Raw genomic sequence first — 15,740 nt, 5'->3', positions numbered from 1 at the left:
AAAGTGAGGGGAGGCATGTGCACAGCTGGCCTGATGTGGGGCAGTGAGCGCAAAACGTGTCCAGTGCTTCCAGCGGTGGAACTTTGTGCATGGGCTTTCGTCAGGGAGCTGTGCCGGTAGCTGTTGCTGATGTTCCTGTGTTCGGTGACGTATCTAATACAAATTCCTACCCTGAACTCCGGCTTTGTTAAAGCCCTTGGAATAAAACCCGCGGGGACGCGCCCGCGCCTCCGCCTGCTCCCCGCCGTTCCTCCGCGCCGCCAGGGAGCGCTGCCGCAGGCGGCCGCCGGTTCGAGGTGGCGGCGCCGCCCGCCCCCTGCCCGCGGTTTCCGGCCGGGTGACCCGGCAGTGCGGCGGCGCCATGGCCGCCTGCTGAGGTGCGGAGCGGGGCCGGGCGGTGCTTCCCGCTCTCCCTCAGCGCACCGGGCGGCTCTCTCGCCCCTCAGGGAGCGCCGAGGCGGGGGCTCCGCTCGGCCTGTCTCTGCCGGCGGGCCCCGGCTGTTGTTTCCCCCTCCGGTCGCAGCGGTTCCCGGGCCGCCTCTCGGCCCCGCTGCGCTCCCGGGCGGCGGGAGCTGCGGAGTCGGTCGCCGCCCGTCTGGTTTTCGTAGTTACTGCTGCTGGACGCGGTTTTGCGGTAGAGCTGTTCTGTGCTCTCTCTCCAGACCGGCTTCGGCTCAGCGGCTCAGCAGCTCCGCGCCGGGGCTCCCGCGCACCCGAACGGCACCGCTGTCCCTGTGCCCCGGGTCCCACCAGCTGAAGATGAAGACTGTTCTGATGGTGGCGGAGAAGCCTTCTCTGGCGCAGTCCATCGCCAAGATCCTGTCCAGGGGTAGGAAAAGAATTGTGTTGGTTTGGTGCTTGTGCTCGTTGTTCTGCCAGGGGCACATCTGCCCTGGTGAGACCACATCTGGAATATTGTGTCCAGTTGTGGGCCCCACAGTTCCAGCAGGACAGGGAACTGCTGGAGAGAGTCCAGCGCAGGGCAACAAAGGTGCTGAAGGCAGTGGAGCATCTCCCGTGTGAGGAAAGGCTGAGGGAGCTGGGGCTCGGAGAAGAGGAGACTGAGGGGTGACCTCATTAATGTTTACAGATATCTAAAGGGTGAGTGTCAGGAGGATGGAGCCAGGCTCTTCTTGGTGACAACCAGTGGTAGGACAAGGGGTAATGGGTTCAAACTGGAACACAAAAGGTTCTACTTAAATTTGAGAAGAAACTTCTTCTCAGTGAGGGTGACAGACACTGGAACAGGCTGCCCAGGGGGATTGTGGAGTCTCCTACTCTGCAGACATTCCAACCCGCCTGGACACCTTCCTGTGTAACCTCATCTGGGTGTTCCTGCTCCATGGGGGGATTGCACTGGATGAGCTTTTGAGATCCCTTCCAACCCTGACATTCTGGGATTCTGTGAAGTGCTCTGGAGTGCACAGCCCGTCTGGGGAGACACTGTTGGTCACACAGGGGCAGGTGTGGGATGTGGAGGTTGCCAGACTTTACTGCGGGTGAAGTGAGGTTGAGAAACACCCTGGTCAGTTACTTGGTTGTCCTGGAGCAGCTGCCACCCGGGAATGGTGTCTTAGTTTGTAAAATAACTGGATGGTGCTTTTTTTTTGTTATTTTTAATGTACTGATGCCTATTCAATTCAGGAATAAAGGAATCTGGTTTTGATATTTTATGTAGCTGGAGTGCACGTGGTTTCTAGAAAGTGCCAATCAGGTAGCAAGTTGTCATTTTGAAGATTTTTTGAAGCGATAGTATATATTTCTTAAATCATGTGGAAAACAGAGTGAGTTAATTATAACTGTACTGGTCTAGAAAACTAGCTGTATTTTCAGAAGGATTTCTTGGTGGGAGGGAAAGGGTGGAAGAGATGATGGGTAGTTTTAATTGAAAATGAACTGTGCTTTAAGAAAGGTCTAAAGTGATAATTAGCTGAAGTAAAAACTTGATCAGTAAGGAGAATTTTGTGATCAGGAAGCTCCCGTGTCTAAGCTCTAAGAAGATAGCATGTCGTTTCATACCAAATATTTTATTTCAGTTCTTTTTTTTATCCTGTTGATATCTACGATCTTATTTTCACAGGAAACATGTCCTCTCGCAAGGGACTGAATGGCGCCTGCTCTGTGCATGAGTACACGGGATCATTTATAGGTCAGAGTGCCCATTTCAAGATGACATCTGTGTGTGGTCACGTCATGACTTTGGATTTCATAGGTATTTGTTCACAAAACATTTTAACTGATGCAGGTTGTAAAATTGTGAAGGACTTCCAATAGAAAAATACTCGTGGAAATAATTCAGGAAGAGTGTTAGAACTACAGAGGAAAGGAGGGTGAAAAGATCATTTGTGGTCAGCAGTTCTTGATTTCTGTTGCTAGTTCTCTGGCTGATCTCTTGCATAACTTTGGGCATATGTGATTTATGTTTTTTGTGCCTGAATTATGTCCCTGGAAAATGAGAGGAGAAGAGACTCAGTTTGCTAGCCTGTAAGAGTGCGGTGCTTTGATTGGAGAGTGTTTAAGGAGCGCGCAGTCTGAAGGGATATTCTCTGAAGCACTGTAGCGTATTACTGCAAAACAGAGCCATGGTAAGGATCATGTGTAAGGAACCCTGCCACTGACTGGCTTTGAAATGTGGAATTGGGTGTGTGAGTGCTGTACTTCTAACAATAACAACCTCACAAGTTTTGTGAGGACTGAATTTTGAGTTATTTAGACAGTGCTTTGAGGAGGAACATTTTTTTGTGTAGTTGCTAAGCAATATTACTCACAGTTACTTCACAAAAATGGAAACGAACAAATACGTTGGCATGAGAAGGTGACAGAGGGTGCTCCATGGCATAACTGGCTCTAAGTATGAACAGTAAAGCAGACTGCAGTGTGCACATTACATGTGCACTGTGAAAACAAGGAAAAATAGCTCCCTTGCCTCTACCTGTTCAATCAATTGCACAAACAGAAGATGTTTTAATAGCCCATGTTAAAATTTTTGAAAGGCATGTCGTATTTTTTTTTCCTTCATACATTTTGAAGTGTTACCATAATTCACGTAATGCTAAGGGGTCCCTTGAGATACAGTAAATAAGTTGTGTTGTGATAGAAAGCTTTTCAAGGCATATCTTAAAAGCCAAACGTTTTCCAGAGTAATATTGTTTTCTGTTGTTTGGATGTTGTTGATGTTGTTTTTAATGTATATGTAGAGCTCTAGTTAATATACTTCTGTTTTTCAGGGAAATATAACAGCTGGGACAAAGTGGATCCAGCAGAACTTTTTAGCAAAGCTCCCACAGAGAAGAAAGAAGCTAATCCCAAACTAACCATGGTGAAGTTTTTACAGGTATTCTGTCTTCTCAAATTTCTTTGAGGCGTATATTTTCTTTTCTCATTGGCATTCTTTTTCTTTATTTCATCTGGAGCATATTCCGTCTTCACAGATTCATTGTTCCTATTCTTCCTCTGTTGGAGGAAGCAAGGAGACATGCTTTTATCCCATCAAGAAAAATAAGCGAAATTATTCTGCTTCCTTCTCTTTTCAACCATTGTTTAAGTACCTGCAGCCATCCCATCACTTCTGCTGTACTCTTCCAATCCTTTTTGCGCCAAATAAATTAGTACTTTAAGTTAGAAACAAAAAGTATACAGTTAGTGAGGAGATAGGTGGGGGTTTTTTGAGTTGCTGAAGAACTGTGGTATTTTTTCTCACAGGTGGAAGGAAAAGGCTGCGATTGCATTGTCTTGTGGTTGGATTGTGATAAGGAAGGAGAAAACATCTGTTTTGAAGTAAGGTTTCCATTTTTAAGACTTATAATACCACAATGTATTTGTGACATACAATACTGTCAACGTATTGTTTTGTGGATAAACAGTAAAACTCAAACAAAGTTGAATGAAGTTTTAAAGGCATGGAGGGCCTTGGTGGAAAAACTTGTGCTTTTGAACTCCTAACAGGTCAATTTGAGTATAAATCAGTTTTGCAGCTGTTGTTCATCCCAGATGAACAATGAGGTCTCTTAAATGTTCAGACGTTCCAGTGCTTTGAGTATTTCACAGCTGGAGCAATTATTTTACTGACCTTATCAAACTTGATCTCTATTATCTTTTGTATATTAAGCAATTAGACATTTTTTAGCATAGAGGCTGCTTCTAAGTGCAGATTTACTGCAGAAATTTGGACTCTGCACATAAAAGGTATAGAACTAAACATCTGGTGTGCAAAGATGTGATTTTTTTTAACATCCTATTTCCAGAAGTCTACATAAAGAGTATTTTATTGTTTGTTTGTTTAAAGAAGCACTTTTAATCGAGTAATGGTTTTAAGTTCTTTAAAACTCCCCTGTATCATAACTGGGCCCCAGAAACTGATACATATTCACCAAAAGCTTCTGCTGCTGTGCTGGTGAATAGCACTTCACTTCCAGCAGTTGCTGTTTAACAAATAAATCCTTCAGGTTTGCTAATTCTTAACATGCTTCTGAGTGGATAGACAAATACTTCTCTTGCTTATCAGTTAGTATATTGACATGACATCTTACTGAATTAAGGAAGTAGTAACCTATCAGCAAATATTTTGTGACGAGTAAGGTTATTTTCTTTAGAAAAACTGACTTCAGCCCTTTCAAATACTCTTAAAATATGCTTCTCGTCTTCACCAGGTTCTTGATGCTGTTCTTCCTGTTATGAACAAACCTCGTAGCACCGAAAGGACGATTTATAGAGCTAAATTCAGTTCTATTACTGACACAGACATCTGCAATGCCATGAATCACTTGGGAGAACCCAATCGCAACGAAGCTCTTTCAGTGGATGCCCGCCAGGAGCTGGATCTAAGAATTGGCTGCGCGTTTACAAGGTAACAGCATAGATTACAGACCATTTTGTGAAAGGTTCAGGAATACTGCTGTGTCTGCAAAATACGCCTCAGAACTCTAGTAGCTAATTCTGCTCAGCACCAAACTGAACAATTTGATGCACAGACAAAGAATAAGAACTAAAAAATTGTGTTATGGCTTTGAGCTAGCCAAAGTACTATCAGCAACTATGGTATGATTTTGTTTATGATGTTCTCCCACATTTCTTTGGGAATAAACAGCATTCAGTGAGGCAAAGTAACTGTGGCTTAATTAGCTTTAAGAGAGACTTCTCAGAATGCTTTTTTTCCCTAATGCTTGAATGATTTAATAGATTACTCATATCTGTGTGTATAAGTTAATGAAAAACTTGCTTTTCATGGGAATTAGGATATTAATGTACTGTTCCTGTTTGTTGGTTTGGTTTTTCCCTCTCTAAGGTTTCAGACTAAATATTTCCAGGGGAAATATGGGAATTTAGACAGCTCCCTCATCTCCTTTGGGCCGTGTCAGACCCCAACACTTGGATTCTGTGTTGAAAGACATGACAAAATCCAGTCATTTAAGCCTGAGACTTACTGGGTGCTGCAAGCTAAAGTAAGTTTTACAGTGCTTGTTTGTATATGAGGAACATATATTTTTACCAAAGAAATGCATTTACATTTTGTTCATTCATAAATTTGTAGCTGCTGACAAGAATTGACAAAGGCTACAATTTACCCATGTGTTCCCATTCAGTTCCCATGGATGTCACTGCTCTCAAGAACAGATTCCAGGATGTCAGTTTTGTGTTAAAGTGGTTATTGTCTGCTGCTTAGGAGAATTCTTCAGTGCTAACCATCTAAGCTTAGACTCAGCCAAAAAGACTACTTAACATGGTATTCTTTTGTTCCCTGGGGTTCTTGGACTGACTGTGTTGTTAATTTGAATCCAGGAATTAATTAGGCTGCCAACAAACATTGACATTGCTGAGTATTGGAATTCTAAAGCAAATAAAATGCTCATTGTGTTAATTGGCAGTTGAATCCTCTGAATCCTTTGGCGGCTTATGGCAGTTTTGCAGCTTTGCTGCTGTCCACGCTGAGAGGAAACCAACGTGGTTTTGCTGCTTGTGATCACAAGGAGTTTTTTAAACAAATATGGGATAGATGGTAAAAAGTTGCCATTTTTAGATTCTAAAATGAGAAAAATATGAAATCTGGTGTCTACTGTCGTCTGTTTTCTGATGCATCTTGTGTGCCATACTAGGAAATAATTGGTGCCTGTTTTCAGAGTTTTGTGCACTCTTGTATTGCTTGCTTCATATTTATTTTTGTACATGGGTCTTAAAACACAACCTAATTACAGTTTAATACAAATTATTGATTTTGCTAAATCAAAATGCTAAACTTTGAAGTTCTGCCCATTTCAGCCTTTATTGTTCTCAGTACTAAAATAAGAAAAGTATTTCAGTTAACTGCAGGAATAATTCCAGTCACTCCCCTGACCCCAGAACTCAAAGTACTCCATCTTTCTCAAAAGCCCCTGTGAAAAAGAGTAAAACTGCATGTTTGAGGCATTTGTGTCCTACTACAGGTGTTGTTAGGATCTGCTTGCTGGATTATGGTTGGAAATGTGCATTCTCGTGCTTCTATTAAGTGAGTTGGCAGGACTTATTTATTTTTGTCCATTAGGTGAACCCTGAGAAGGAAAGTTCTCTCACTTTGGATTGGGACAGAGTGAGGGTGTTCGATCGTGAGATTGCTCAGATGTTCCTGAATATAACAAAGACGGCAAAAGAAGCAAAGGTAGGAATGTTCACGAAGTGTCAGTAGAGGCATATTTCATATAAAGGAAATACCATTTAATATTTCATTTACTGCACTTTGTTTATTAAAGAAGGGTGTAGAATATCTATTTCTTGTTTTTTACTCCATTCAGCTTCGTGTAAATGAGAATAAAGGACAAGAGAATTTTTAATTGTAGTTCATGTTATGCCAGTGTGGTCATCTCAGCAGAAGCCACTTCTTAATGTTCACGTTGGAAATGATCGTGACTTGTGATAGAAAGTCTTCATTACTAAGACATACTGTTTAGGTCTCTCCAAACAGACTTCTTATTTCCCATTAGACGTTGCATAAATCAGAATTTAGTTACTTATGTGACAATATTGCTGTAGTTAAATTTTTAATCTTGTGTATGGTACAGTCTTTATAGCAAATTAACTTCTATTTCTGCTGTGTTCAATACTTGTTTGACGGTATATTTGGGTTTAAGTGCTTATAGCCATCAAGATTCAAAGGCTGCATGAAGCTTTAAAAAATCTGGATCCTTATAGTTAAGACCGTTACTTGGAATAAGCGCTAAATCCTTGTAGCACTGAAACTACGTGAGGTAGATGGGAAGTGAAGGTCGCAGTAAGTTATCTTGCTGCGTTCCCAGCTGGAGGCCCAATCTGGTCCTTAGCACAAAGGGACCTTAGCACTATAACTTTAGAATTCAGTAAAATAATCTCCAGTCACATTTCCTAAAGTAAAAATATAGTGGTGGTTACTGTTTTAAGAAAACAAAACAGCCATGAGAAGAATGGATAATGTTAGGTATGTCACGTGTTCATAGGCATAACGGAAATTATGTGTTTACCAGTTACCCAACTTCAAAACTTACTGGGAAAATGCTGTTTTTTAGGTAGAATCTGTGAGTAAAAAAGAGAAGGTGAAGCAGAGACCACTGGCTCTGAACACGGTAGAAATGCTACGAGTGGCCAGTGCTGCTTTAGGTATGTGTAAAGTTCAGATTTTCACACTGTTTTAAAGCAAAGTATTTTGGCTTCTCAGGTGAAATAATCGAGGATGTGTCAAATATGGTTTGATACCTTCCTCTCCCTATAATACATCATTTGAGGGAAGGATCAAATGTAGAAAGCTTGTAAAAAGTGACATGTTGGATAAGGTCAAGGTGATGAAAGTCTTATGGAAGGGACAAGCTATGATTTATTTAAATGCTTTGATATGATATACTTTCAGATGCAGCAAACAAATCAGTCACAGTGATATGTAGTTGATTTTTGTTTTCTCCTATCCCATCTTAGGAATGGGTCCACAACATGCCATGCAAATAGCAGAGCGTCTTTATACTCAAGGTTATATTAGCTACCCTCGAACAGAAACTACTCATTATCCAGAAAATTTTGACTTGAAAGGATGTTTGAGACAACAAGCCAATAATCCTTATTGGGCAGAAACTGTGAGTACACAAAGCAATACCTGTACTGGTTAACAGACCACCCTCTAGTTTGTGTTTTAGAACATATCTTACTTGGTGTATTATGATCTATCGGTCTTTATTAAAAATAAATAAATGCACTTTCTTTTATTTACGAATGTTTTATTGTTATGAGTTTGATCTGAAAAGCTTCTTAACCTATGAAGAGAGACATGTTATCCACTTCAGCCAGCCTATTTTCTTTCTCTTCCTTCACCCAGGTAAAAGCTTTGCTATCAGAAGGCATTAATCGTCCGAGGAAAGGCCACGATGCAGGAGACCATCCTCCCATCACGCCAATGAGAGCTGCGACGGAAACAGAACTAGGTAGAGGCAAACTATCCCAACTTAAACTTCTGGTGACAGTGAAGTCCAGAGCTGGTCTGCTGTTCAGTATTTGGTCCTAGGGACCATGGTACTCCTAAGAAAAAGGAATAGCCAACTTAACAAGTTAATGCCTACTTTCTCTGGGAGAGATTTGCCCCAGAATAGGAGCTTCCAAGTATTGACATTTTACTATATTTCTGTACTTGAAAGTCAAACTTCAGCTGCGTTTTAATTTAGTCTCTATGGTTTGTGTCCAGTTTGAGGGTTTAGATTAGAGTGTGGTCTCCAGCGGCACTAAGCAGTATAACATTTTGTGTTCATCTGCCTTTTTTTTTTAAGGAAAAAAAGAAGTGTCTTCTCTACTTTATTCTCTCATTCAAACACATTGCGAAACTGGGAGACAGGCTGGCTAAACTGACAGTCCTTCTCCAAAAGCATCTGCATGCGGTTCATGCCTGTATGACATGATGATTCTACAGACGGGAAATTTTAAAGGGCTTTCGAATGTTGCTTTCTTTTAGGTACCAGTTTTTCCTGTGATGCCTCTGGAAACCTGGTACCTTTTAGTGCAGGACTTGAGTTTTGTGTGTAAGATGTTGTTTGTCCTCAGGTGGAGATGGATGGCGACTGTATGAGTATATAACCAGGCATTTCATTGCCACTGTCAGCGCTGACTGCAAGTACCTACAGACCACCATTGCGTTCAGTATTGGCCCTGAACGTTTCACTTGTGTTGGAAAAGTGGTAACTTCACCAGGTAAGACTAACCAGGAGGTAACTTGATACCTACAGATTATTTTTTTCCCCATTAATACATTGAATGGTACAAAAGTGAATAATATCACTTGCTATTTGTATTTCTATTTTAAGAACCTCTTCCTATCCATTCTGACACTGTGCTTTCATTCAAGGAGAGTATTTACTCTTTTTCATAGATGAGCCTGACTCAAGTTGCGCACAAAATAGATCTGATGCAGTGTAGTGGGAGATACCATCTTGTGATACGAGATTGCCTCAGTACTCCTAGTCTCAGATATTTTCTGCATGGTATGGCAGACAGCTCCTTAACTTTGATCTGTATAATGCGGCCCGTGTTAAAATTAGAAAGGTAAACCATGGCCTGTTGAAAGCTGTGAAGATAAGCTCTCATTATTTTTGTTTGTTTGTTTCTTTACCTCCAGGATTCACAGAAATTATGCCCTGGCACAGCATCGCCTTAGAAGAGAGCCTGCCTCACTGTGAGAAAGGAGATCTTTTTCCAATCGGTGAAATAAAACTGTTGGAAAAGCAAACCAGTCCTCCTGATTACCTGACAGAAGCAGAACTTATCACTCTGATGGAAAAACATGGCATTGGTAGGAACTTGCTTAATTTACATTATCCTGTAATACATTCAGCAAGAGTGCAAAGAGTCTGAATTGTTCCTCTGCACTATCTCTGCTGACAACCTTTCAGAATTCATTTGAATAGGTACAGTAACAATCTCTTTTTTTTCTGTTCAAACCACAGAGCCTGTAGCACCTCTTAGGTGGTGGATTGTTTCTTCCTTCACATTTATTTGCCTTTTTTAACCTTGTACCTAGTTTCTGGCCAAAGCAGTATCCTTCCGTAACACATCCTCTGTCACAAAGAGATGATGTGTGGAAGAATGCGCCTCCCCATTCTTAGGAATGATTTCCTTTGCAGCTTGCTTCAGCTTTGCTACCTCCAGTAGTCCTTATATATCTTATTATGGAATTCACCACAATGCAACTTTTCTTTTTTAATCTGACTTGTTTCCTTTGGTGCATTTTCATAAATTTGTCCAGTCAAAACAAACGCAGTCTCTTGCAGCACCGTGTCTCTCCAGAATAAGTGATTGTGAGAATAGGTGTCTTCCCAATAGTAATTCATTGCAAGAATTGAAATAATTGTTAAATTAAATTGTTTCAGACTTTTCTCAGAACTGCAAAGGACACAAGAGTTACTAGAGAGATAAGTTATCTGCTGGAAGTTGGTTAACAGTAAAAAGGTATCTGAATCTTAAGCAGTCTCAGGAGCACTATAATCTGACATAAAACCAGAGAAGTCAGAAATGAGTAATCTGATGAAAACTTTTTGTTGAGGATGGATGTATTGTTTTCCTTTGTGTGGCAGGAACTGATGCAAGTATTCCAGTCCACATTAACAACATTTGCCAGCGAAACTATGTCACAGTGGAGAGTGGTCGGAGACTAAAGCCTACAAACCTTGGCATTGTTCTGGTTCATGGTTATTACAAAATAGGTTGGTTCAATGTTCTTCCCTTTCCGTGCTCTTACCTTTACCCTTCAATATGTCAAGGGCTGTTATCACTGCATAAGTAGCATTTCTGTCTGAAATAATGCATCTAGGAAAATATTACTAATTCCAAATACTGTAATAATTAAATCTTGTTTGTTTATTTTGATGTCAACTTGTGTATGGAGAGTTTCCTACCCCCATTTTTTGATCTTTCATTGCTGCTTCTCTGTTGCTGTTGTCTCTGGTTAGATGCAGAATTGGTTCTTCCCACGATTCGCAGTGCTGTAGAGAAGCAACTCAACTTGATAGCTCTGGGTAAAGCGAATTACCATCAGGTCCTGGAGCACACCCTTGACATTTTCAAGAGGAAATTTCACTATTTCGTTGATTCTATTGCAGGTATTTTTTTTTAATTTTTTTTTTTTTACACGTGGAGTTCCCTACAATTATTTAATTGTTGCAAAGATGCCAGTAGAAAATACTTGTATATTAGGTGCCTTTCAGAGGTTTAGGCTTACTGACAAGTTGTGTCAGGACTGGAAGTTTCCAGTCAAATTACGTCGCTTTCCAAAAGGAGACGGACTAATTCGTAGCTCCAAAACTCTACTTCAGATTTACTTTGTGAACGTATAGTGATGAGTTCTTGAAAACTTCAGACTAGCTGAAGTACTTACCCTCGTGTGCTTGTGCGTGCTGACTGCAAAATGCTGTGTGTTTAAAAACTCTTTGTAAACAAGGAAGCATGTTGTGAATAAAATATTTTCATTCCCACTTCTTCACAGGTCCTGCGTATGATTTTGTGGAAGGTTTCCCCTTAAGAAGTAGAATTCTAACATCAATGTGGTTGTCTCTTCTGCAGGTATGGATGAGCTGATGGAAGTGTCGTTTTCACCCTTAGCTGCCACAGGTAAACCTCTTTCCCGCTGTGGCAAATGCCATCGTTTCATGAAGTATATTCAGGTAAGTTCACCTAATGCTTATAATTGAAATCTCAATTTCTGGGAGGGCATTGAGTAGAAACCCCTTTTCTGTCATTGAATTTGGATATCATATGTGGTTGTCAAGAGTGCACTTCTGAAAAAAAAAAGCCTGATGGAATTTTTCCATGGGGAACAAACCAGAGAGCAGTCACAGTTAGATTTCCTGTAGGTTTTGAACCCTATTGACACTACATTATTTTCTGGAGATTTGTATTCTATTTCTAGGCCAAACCAAGTCGTCTGCACTGCTCTCACTGTGATGACACCTACAGTCTCCCACAGAATGGTACCATTAAACTCTACAAAGAATTGCGTTGCCCCCTAGATGACTTTGAGCTGGTGCTGTGGTCATCTGGATCCAGAGGAAAGAGCTACCCGCTCTGTCCATACTGTTACAACCATCCTCCCTTCCGGGACATGAAAAAAGGTAGGAATTCTGTAAACATGCAGGGATCAGCCTCACTTGAAATAAATTAGGTGCAGTCTATACAGCCGTGTTTCTTAGTATACAGTGCTGTTCAAATTAGATTACAGATACCTAAAATTAACATCAAACTCGCTGACCAAGATTTATTAGTTACCTCATTTCTGAATACTTTTTTGTTTGTTTGTTTTATAAAATAAGTAAGAAATTACTTATATGCATGCAAGAAATTAATTATGTGCATGCACAGTAGGTGACCTTCCTAACAGTGTGCAGTGAAAGACACTTGAGATTCTGACATGTTGCAAACTGGAGTGTACTTGGTATGGATAGGACTATAGATTAAGACCAGGTCTTGGGAGTGTTTTGTTACTGAGATGGTGTGTCAAAAGCTGTTGAAGGATATAAGAAGGGATAAAAGTTGCATTTAGTTTGTTAGCTGTAGGACCCAAACTTAAAGTAGCGCTTTGAAGCTTTGAGTATCAGGAGCTTTTTGGCTTATTTTTATTAGGATTTTTTTATTTAAAATGTTTTGTACTAACAGTGTATAGTGCAAGTATAGAATAGCAGTAAGTTAGGAGAGCCATACATTTAATTGAAAACATGACTGGATTTCATCACTAGTGTGTCCAAACTGCCTGTAATGTACAGTGACAGTATCTGGCAATTCTGAAAGCCATTACAGAAGAAGTTTTGAGCAAGGGATTATTCTGAGTCTGTGAAAATGCAAGGTGCCATTTGGGGAGCGGTTCCATTCTTTAGTGATTTAGAAAACCTGTAATATACTAAGCTGTCTTTGCGTTCTGTGTCTCACCTCCTCCAAACCGGGTCGTGCGGGTGGCAATCCAAAGGCTTCCTCGTGCTACGGTTTCACTTTTCCTCCACCAGGAATGGGCTGTAACGAGTGCACCCACCCCACGTGCCAGCATTCCCTGAGCATGCTTGGAATCGGGCAGTGCGTTGAGTGTGAGAACGGGGTGCTGGTGCTGGACTCCACGTCGGGTCCCAAGTGGAAGATGGCCTGCAACAAATGCAACGTGATTGTGCACTTCTTCGAGAACGCCCACAAAGTCCGCGTGTCACCTGAGACCTGCGACTTGTGTGACGCGGCCCTCGTGGACGTAGATTTTAACAAAGCCAAATCTCCTCTGCCTGGCGACGAGACCCAGCATTCAGGCTGCGTGTTCTGTGATCCTGTGTTTCAGGATCTGGTGGAGCTGAAACACGCAGCCATGAGGCACCCCATGCACCGCGGGGGACAAGGGAAAAGGCAAGGCCGAGGAAGAGGGAAAGGCCGGAGGCCTGGAGGAAGGCTCAATCCAAAGAAACCCAAGGACAAAATGGCAGCTCTGGCTGCTTACTTTGTATAACGGTCGTACCACGGAAAAATAAACTTCTTATAAAAAAATCATTTCCCTTCAAGTTCATTTTAAAGTATTTTTTGATCTGCATTGCTTTCCTATTAGAAAAGTTTAACACCTTAGATTGTTGTATGCCTGGATTTAATCACAAAACAGTTTATTTTGGAAAAATAACTGAGCAAGCCTTTAAGCTTTGAATTGTAATTCATTGGTGCAAGTAGAGCTCACAAACAGTGGGGAGACTCAAGAAGTCTACCTAGGCTGTTAGCTGTGACTGATAGAAATGAAGTTTCCCTTTTCTGCCATTTCTGGGGCCTTTGTTAGCAATACAAGTACCAGGAATATAAGAGCTGATTAAGATCACTGTTATGCTGCTGTAGTCTTTAGGTGTGGAATGGGACTTGTTTCATTTGACTTTGAATCTTCAAAAATAATAAATGATTAGTAGCTGTCAGATGTTTAAAATTACATCTGCAATAGCAAGAACACTAACTCAAATCTGTCACTCTGCTGTGTAAGAGAATAATGCCTAGAGACATACAAAATTGAAATTATAAATGTGAAGGGGAATATCCGCCTTGAGCAGTGATTTCCAAATTATGGTCTTTGCAGCCAAGTTAGTGTCTTTTGGTCCATTGGCCCTGGTTACATGTGACCTTCTGCAGTTGGAGGTCAGACAGTACCTGTGCTCTTCTTTTCCTCTGTAGTCACTTAGCGGATCATACCCGATCAAGTGTAGTTTGTGCTGTCTGTACCACAAATTGTCATTTCAGTGTTGCTAAGTTGTCAAAAGGAGGGTTTCCTCTTGTTTTTATATGGAGCTGTATCTAACCGCTGGGTGCCACATTACAAAATCTAATTGTACAAATATATAATACTCTCTCCTTTCCTTCCATGTGCACATAGCTGATCATGTCTGGCCATCTGATCCAGTACAGTTTGTGTCATCTAAACCCTCAGAACAGTTTCAGCACCTGCGGTTGGATGGGAAGGTGCCATTGCAGTTGTATGTGGTACAAAGGCTGCCGCAGTGAACAGAATATACAGAGAGCAACTTGGCAACATGAAGGAAAGACAAGTCCCTACAAAAGGTAACGTACAGCTCTGCTGTTTTATTTGGCACAGTGTGTGCATTTACTGAACAAGAGAACACAGTCAAAACACCACAGCCCCAAGGCTGTTCCTCTGATCAAATGTTTATGCAGTTACAGCTCAAACATGAACTATGTTTTAGTAGTGTTGCTTAAAAGACACAGCCATAGGTCGAAGTTTCTTTCTGTAATTCTTGTTTGGTTGTTTTCTTCTAAATATTAAATGTTTTTTTCTGGTAAAAACAAACCATCTTTGCATTTCATATAGCCTGGAGTGAGTAGCTTTTCATGTTTTAAAGGTGGTCTTGCTGCAGTGTCTCAGAGCCACAGATCTTAGCGTCAACTGTAACAGCTTTTAGGGTGCTTGCATTGATTCAGTCTTTCTAATCCTCTCTTACCTCTGTAGCCTGCAGTGGTACACTAGGATGGATGGATGGATAGTACTGAAGGGGTGATCTCACTTGTTCTCCTAAATCATTCAACTGTTTTAAAACTTTTTGTTACTGGAACTGCTGGTAGGGAGTGATCACAGCAGGGAAGTTGCAGGATACAGGCTGCTGTAGTTGAGCATGGGGATGTAAAGGGCAGAGCTGGGATAAGAATCTCCTTAACTGCATTAGAAATCTCTAGAAACCTCAGCAGTGTCTGTTGCTGAACACAGTTAATTTTGTGCTTGTTGTGTCAGTCTGTCATGAATCCTAAACTTGTACGGGGTTCAGCAGGAGTTGGGAACACTCAGATTCTTCAGGTAACTGAGCATCCAACCACTGAATTAAAAGCCTGCTTGAAACAGTGTAATAGTGGCCCTCTCTTTGTCATAGATACCTCACAGAGGATCCCATAAAATAAGTTATCTCAGTATAAAAAAATAAGCAAGTTTAGAAAGCATTCACCGTGTTTCCCCTTTCTTTTCAGAGATGTCTTGTAATCTTAAAAAAGTGGGAAGTATATCGTGTTTGCTAGTATTTCAGTAGCGTAGGGATGGAACATGAGCCAACAGCCTATTGAAGTGAGATTATCTTGGTTTTTTGTCTGTGATAAGGTTTTGTAAGATAGCACAGGTGTTTTGCAGTAAAATATGCGTAGTAAAAAAACAAAACAAACCCACCAAACTAGCATGGCTAGAGAATGGGGAGTTGAGAAGCTTTTTTTATAACGGGCATTTCAGAGGGAATGAAAATGTAAAGGCATTATGAGTAACGAAGGGG

The 15,740-nt window shown here is 41.2% G+C and overlaps 1 protein-coding gene across 2 annotated transcripts; it reads left to right on the top strand.

Moving 5' to 3' along the window:
* Positions 1-348: 348 nt before the first annotated feature.
* On the top strand, positions 349-13,468 carry TOP3B (DNA topoisomerase III beta). Of its 2 annotated transcripts, none has more exons than XM_080355197.1 (17): positions 349-829; positions 2,081-2,212; positions 3,228-3,334; positions 3,703-3,777; positions 4,650-4,846; positions 5,285-5,441; positions 6,518-6,631; positions 7,512-7,602; positions 7,915-8,069; positions 8,309-8,414; positions 9,025-9,171; positions 9,596-9,769; positions 10,551-10,679; positions 10,926-11,075; positions 11,536-11,636; positions 11,882-12,083; positions 12,969-13,468. In XM_080355197.1, the coding sequence occupies exons 1-17, from the start codon at positions 760-762 to the stop codon at positions 13,448-13,450; spliced, it is 2,589 nt and encodes an 862-aa protein (XP_080211323.1). In that variant the 5' UTR covers positions 349-759; the 3' UTR covers positions 13,451-13,468. The 2 variants fall into 2 exon arrangements, with proteins under 2 accessions (XP_080211323.1, XP_080211324.1); XM_080355198.1 differs by lacking the exon at positions 349-829 and adding an exon at positions 1,055-1,101.
* The last annotated feature ends 2,272 nt before the right edge of the window (positions 13,469-15,740 follow it).

Source organism: Nesoenas mayeri, assembly GCF_963082525.1.
Source record: "Nesoenas mayeri genome assembly, chromosome: 17".
NCBI classification, from domain to species: domain Eukaryota; kingdom Metazoa; phylum Chordata; class Aves; order Columbiformes; family Columbidae; genus Nesoenas; species Nesoenas mayeri.
This window is presented reverse-complemented; position numbering and strand designations above follow the sequence as displayed.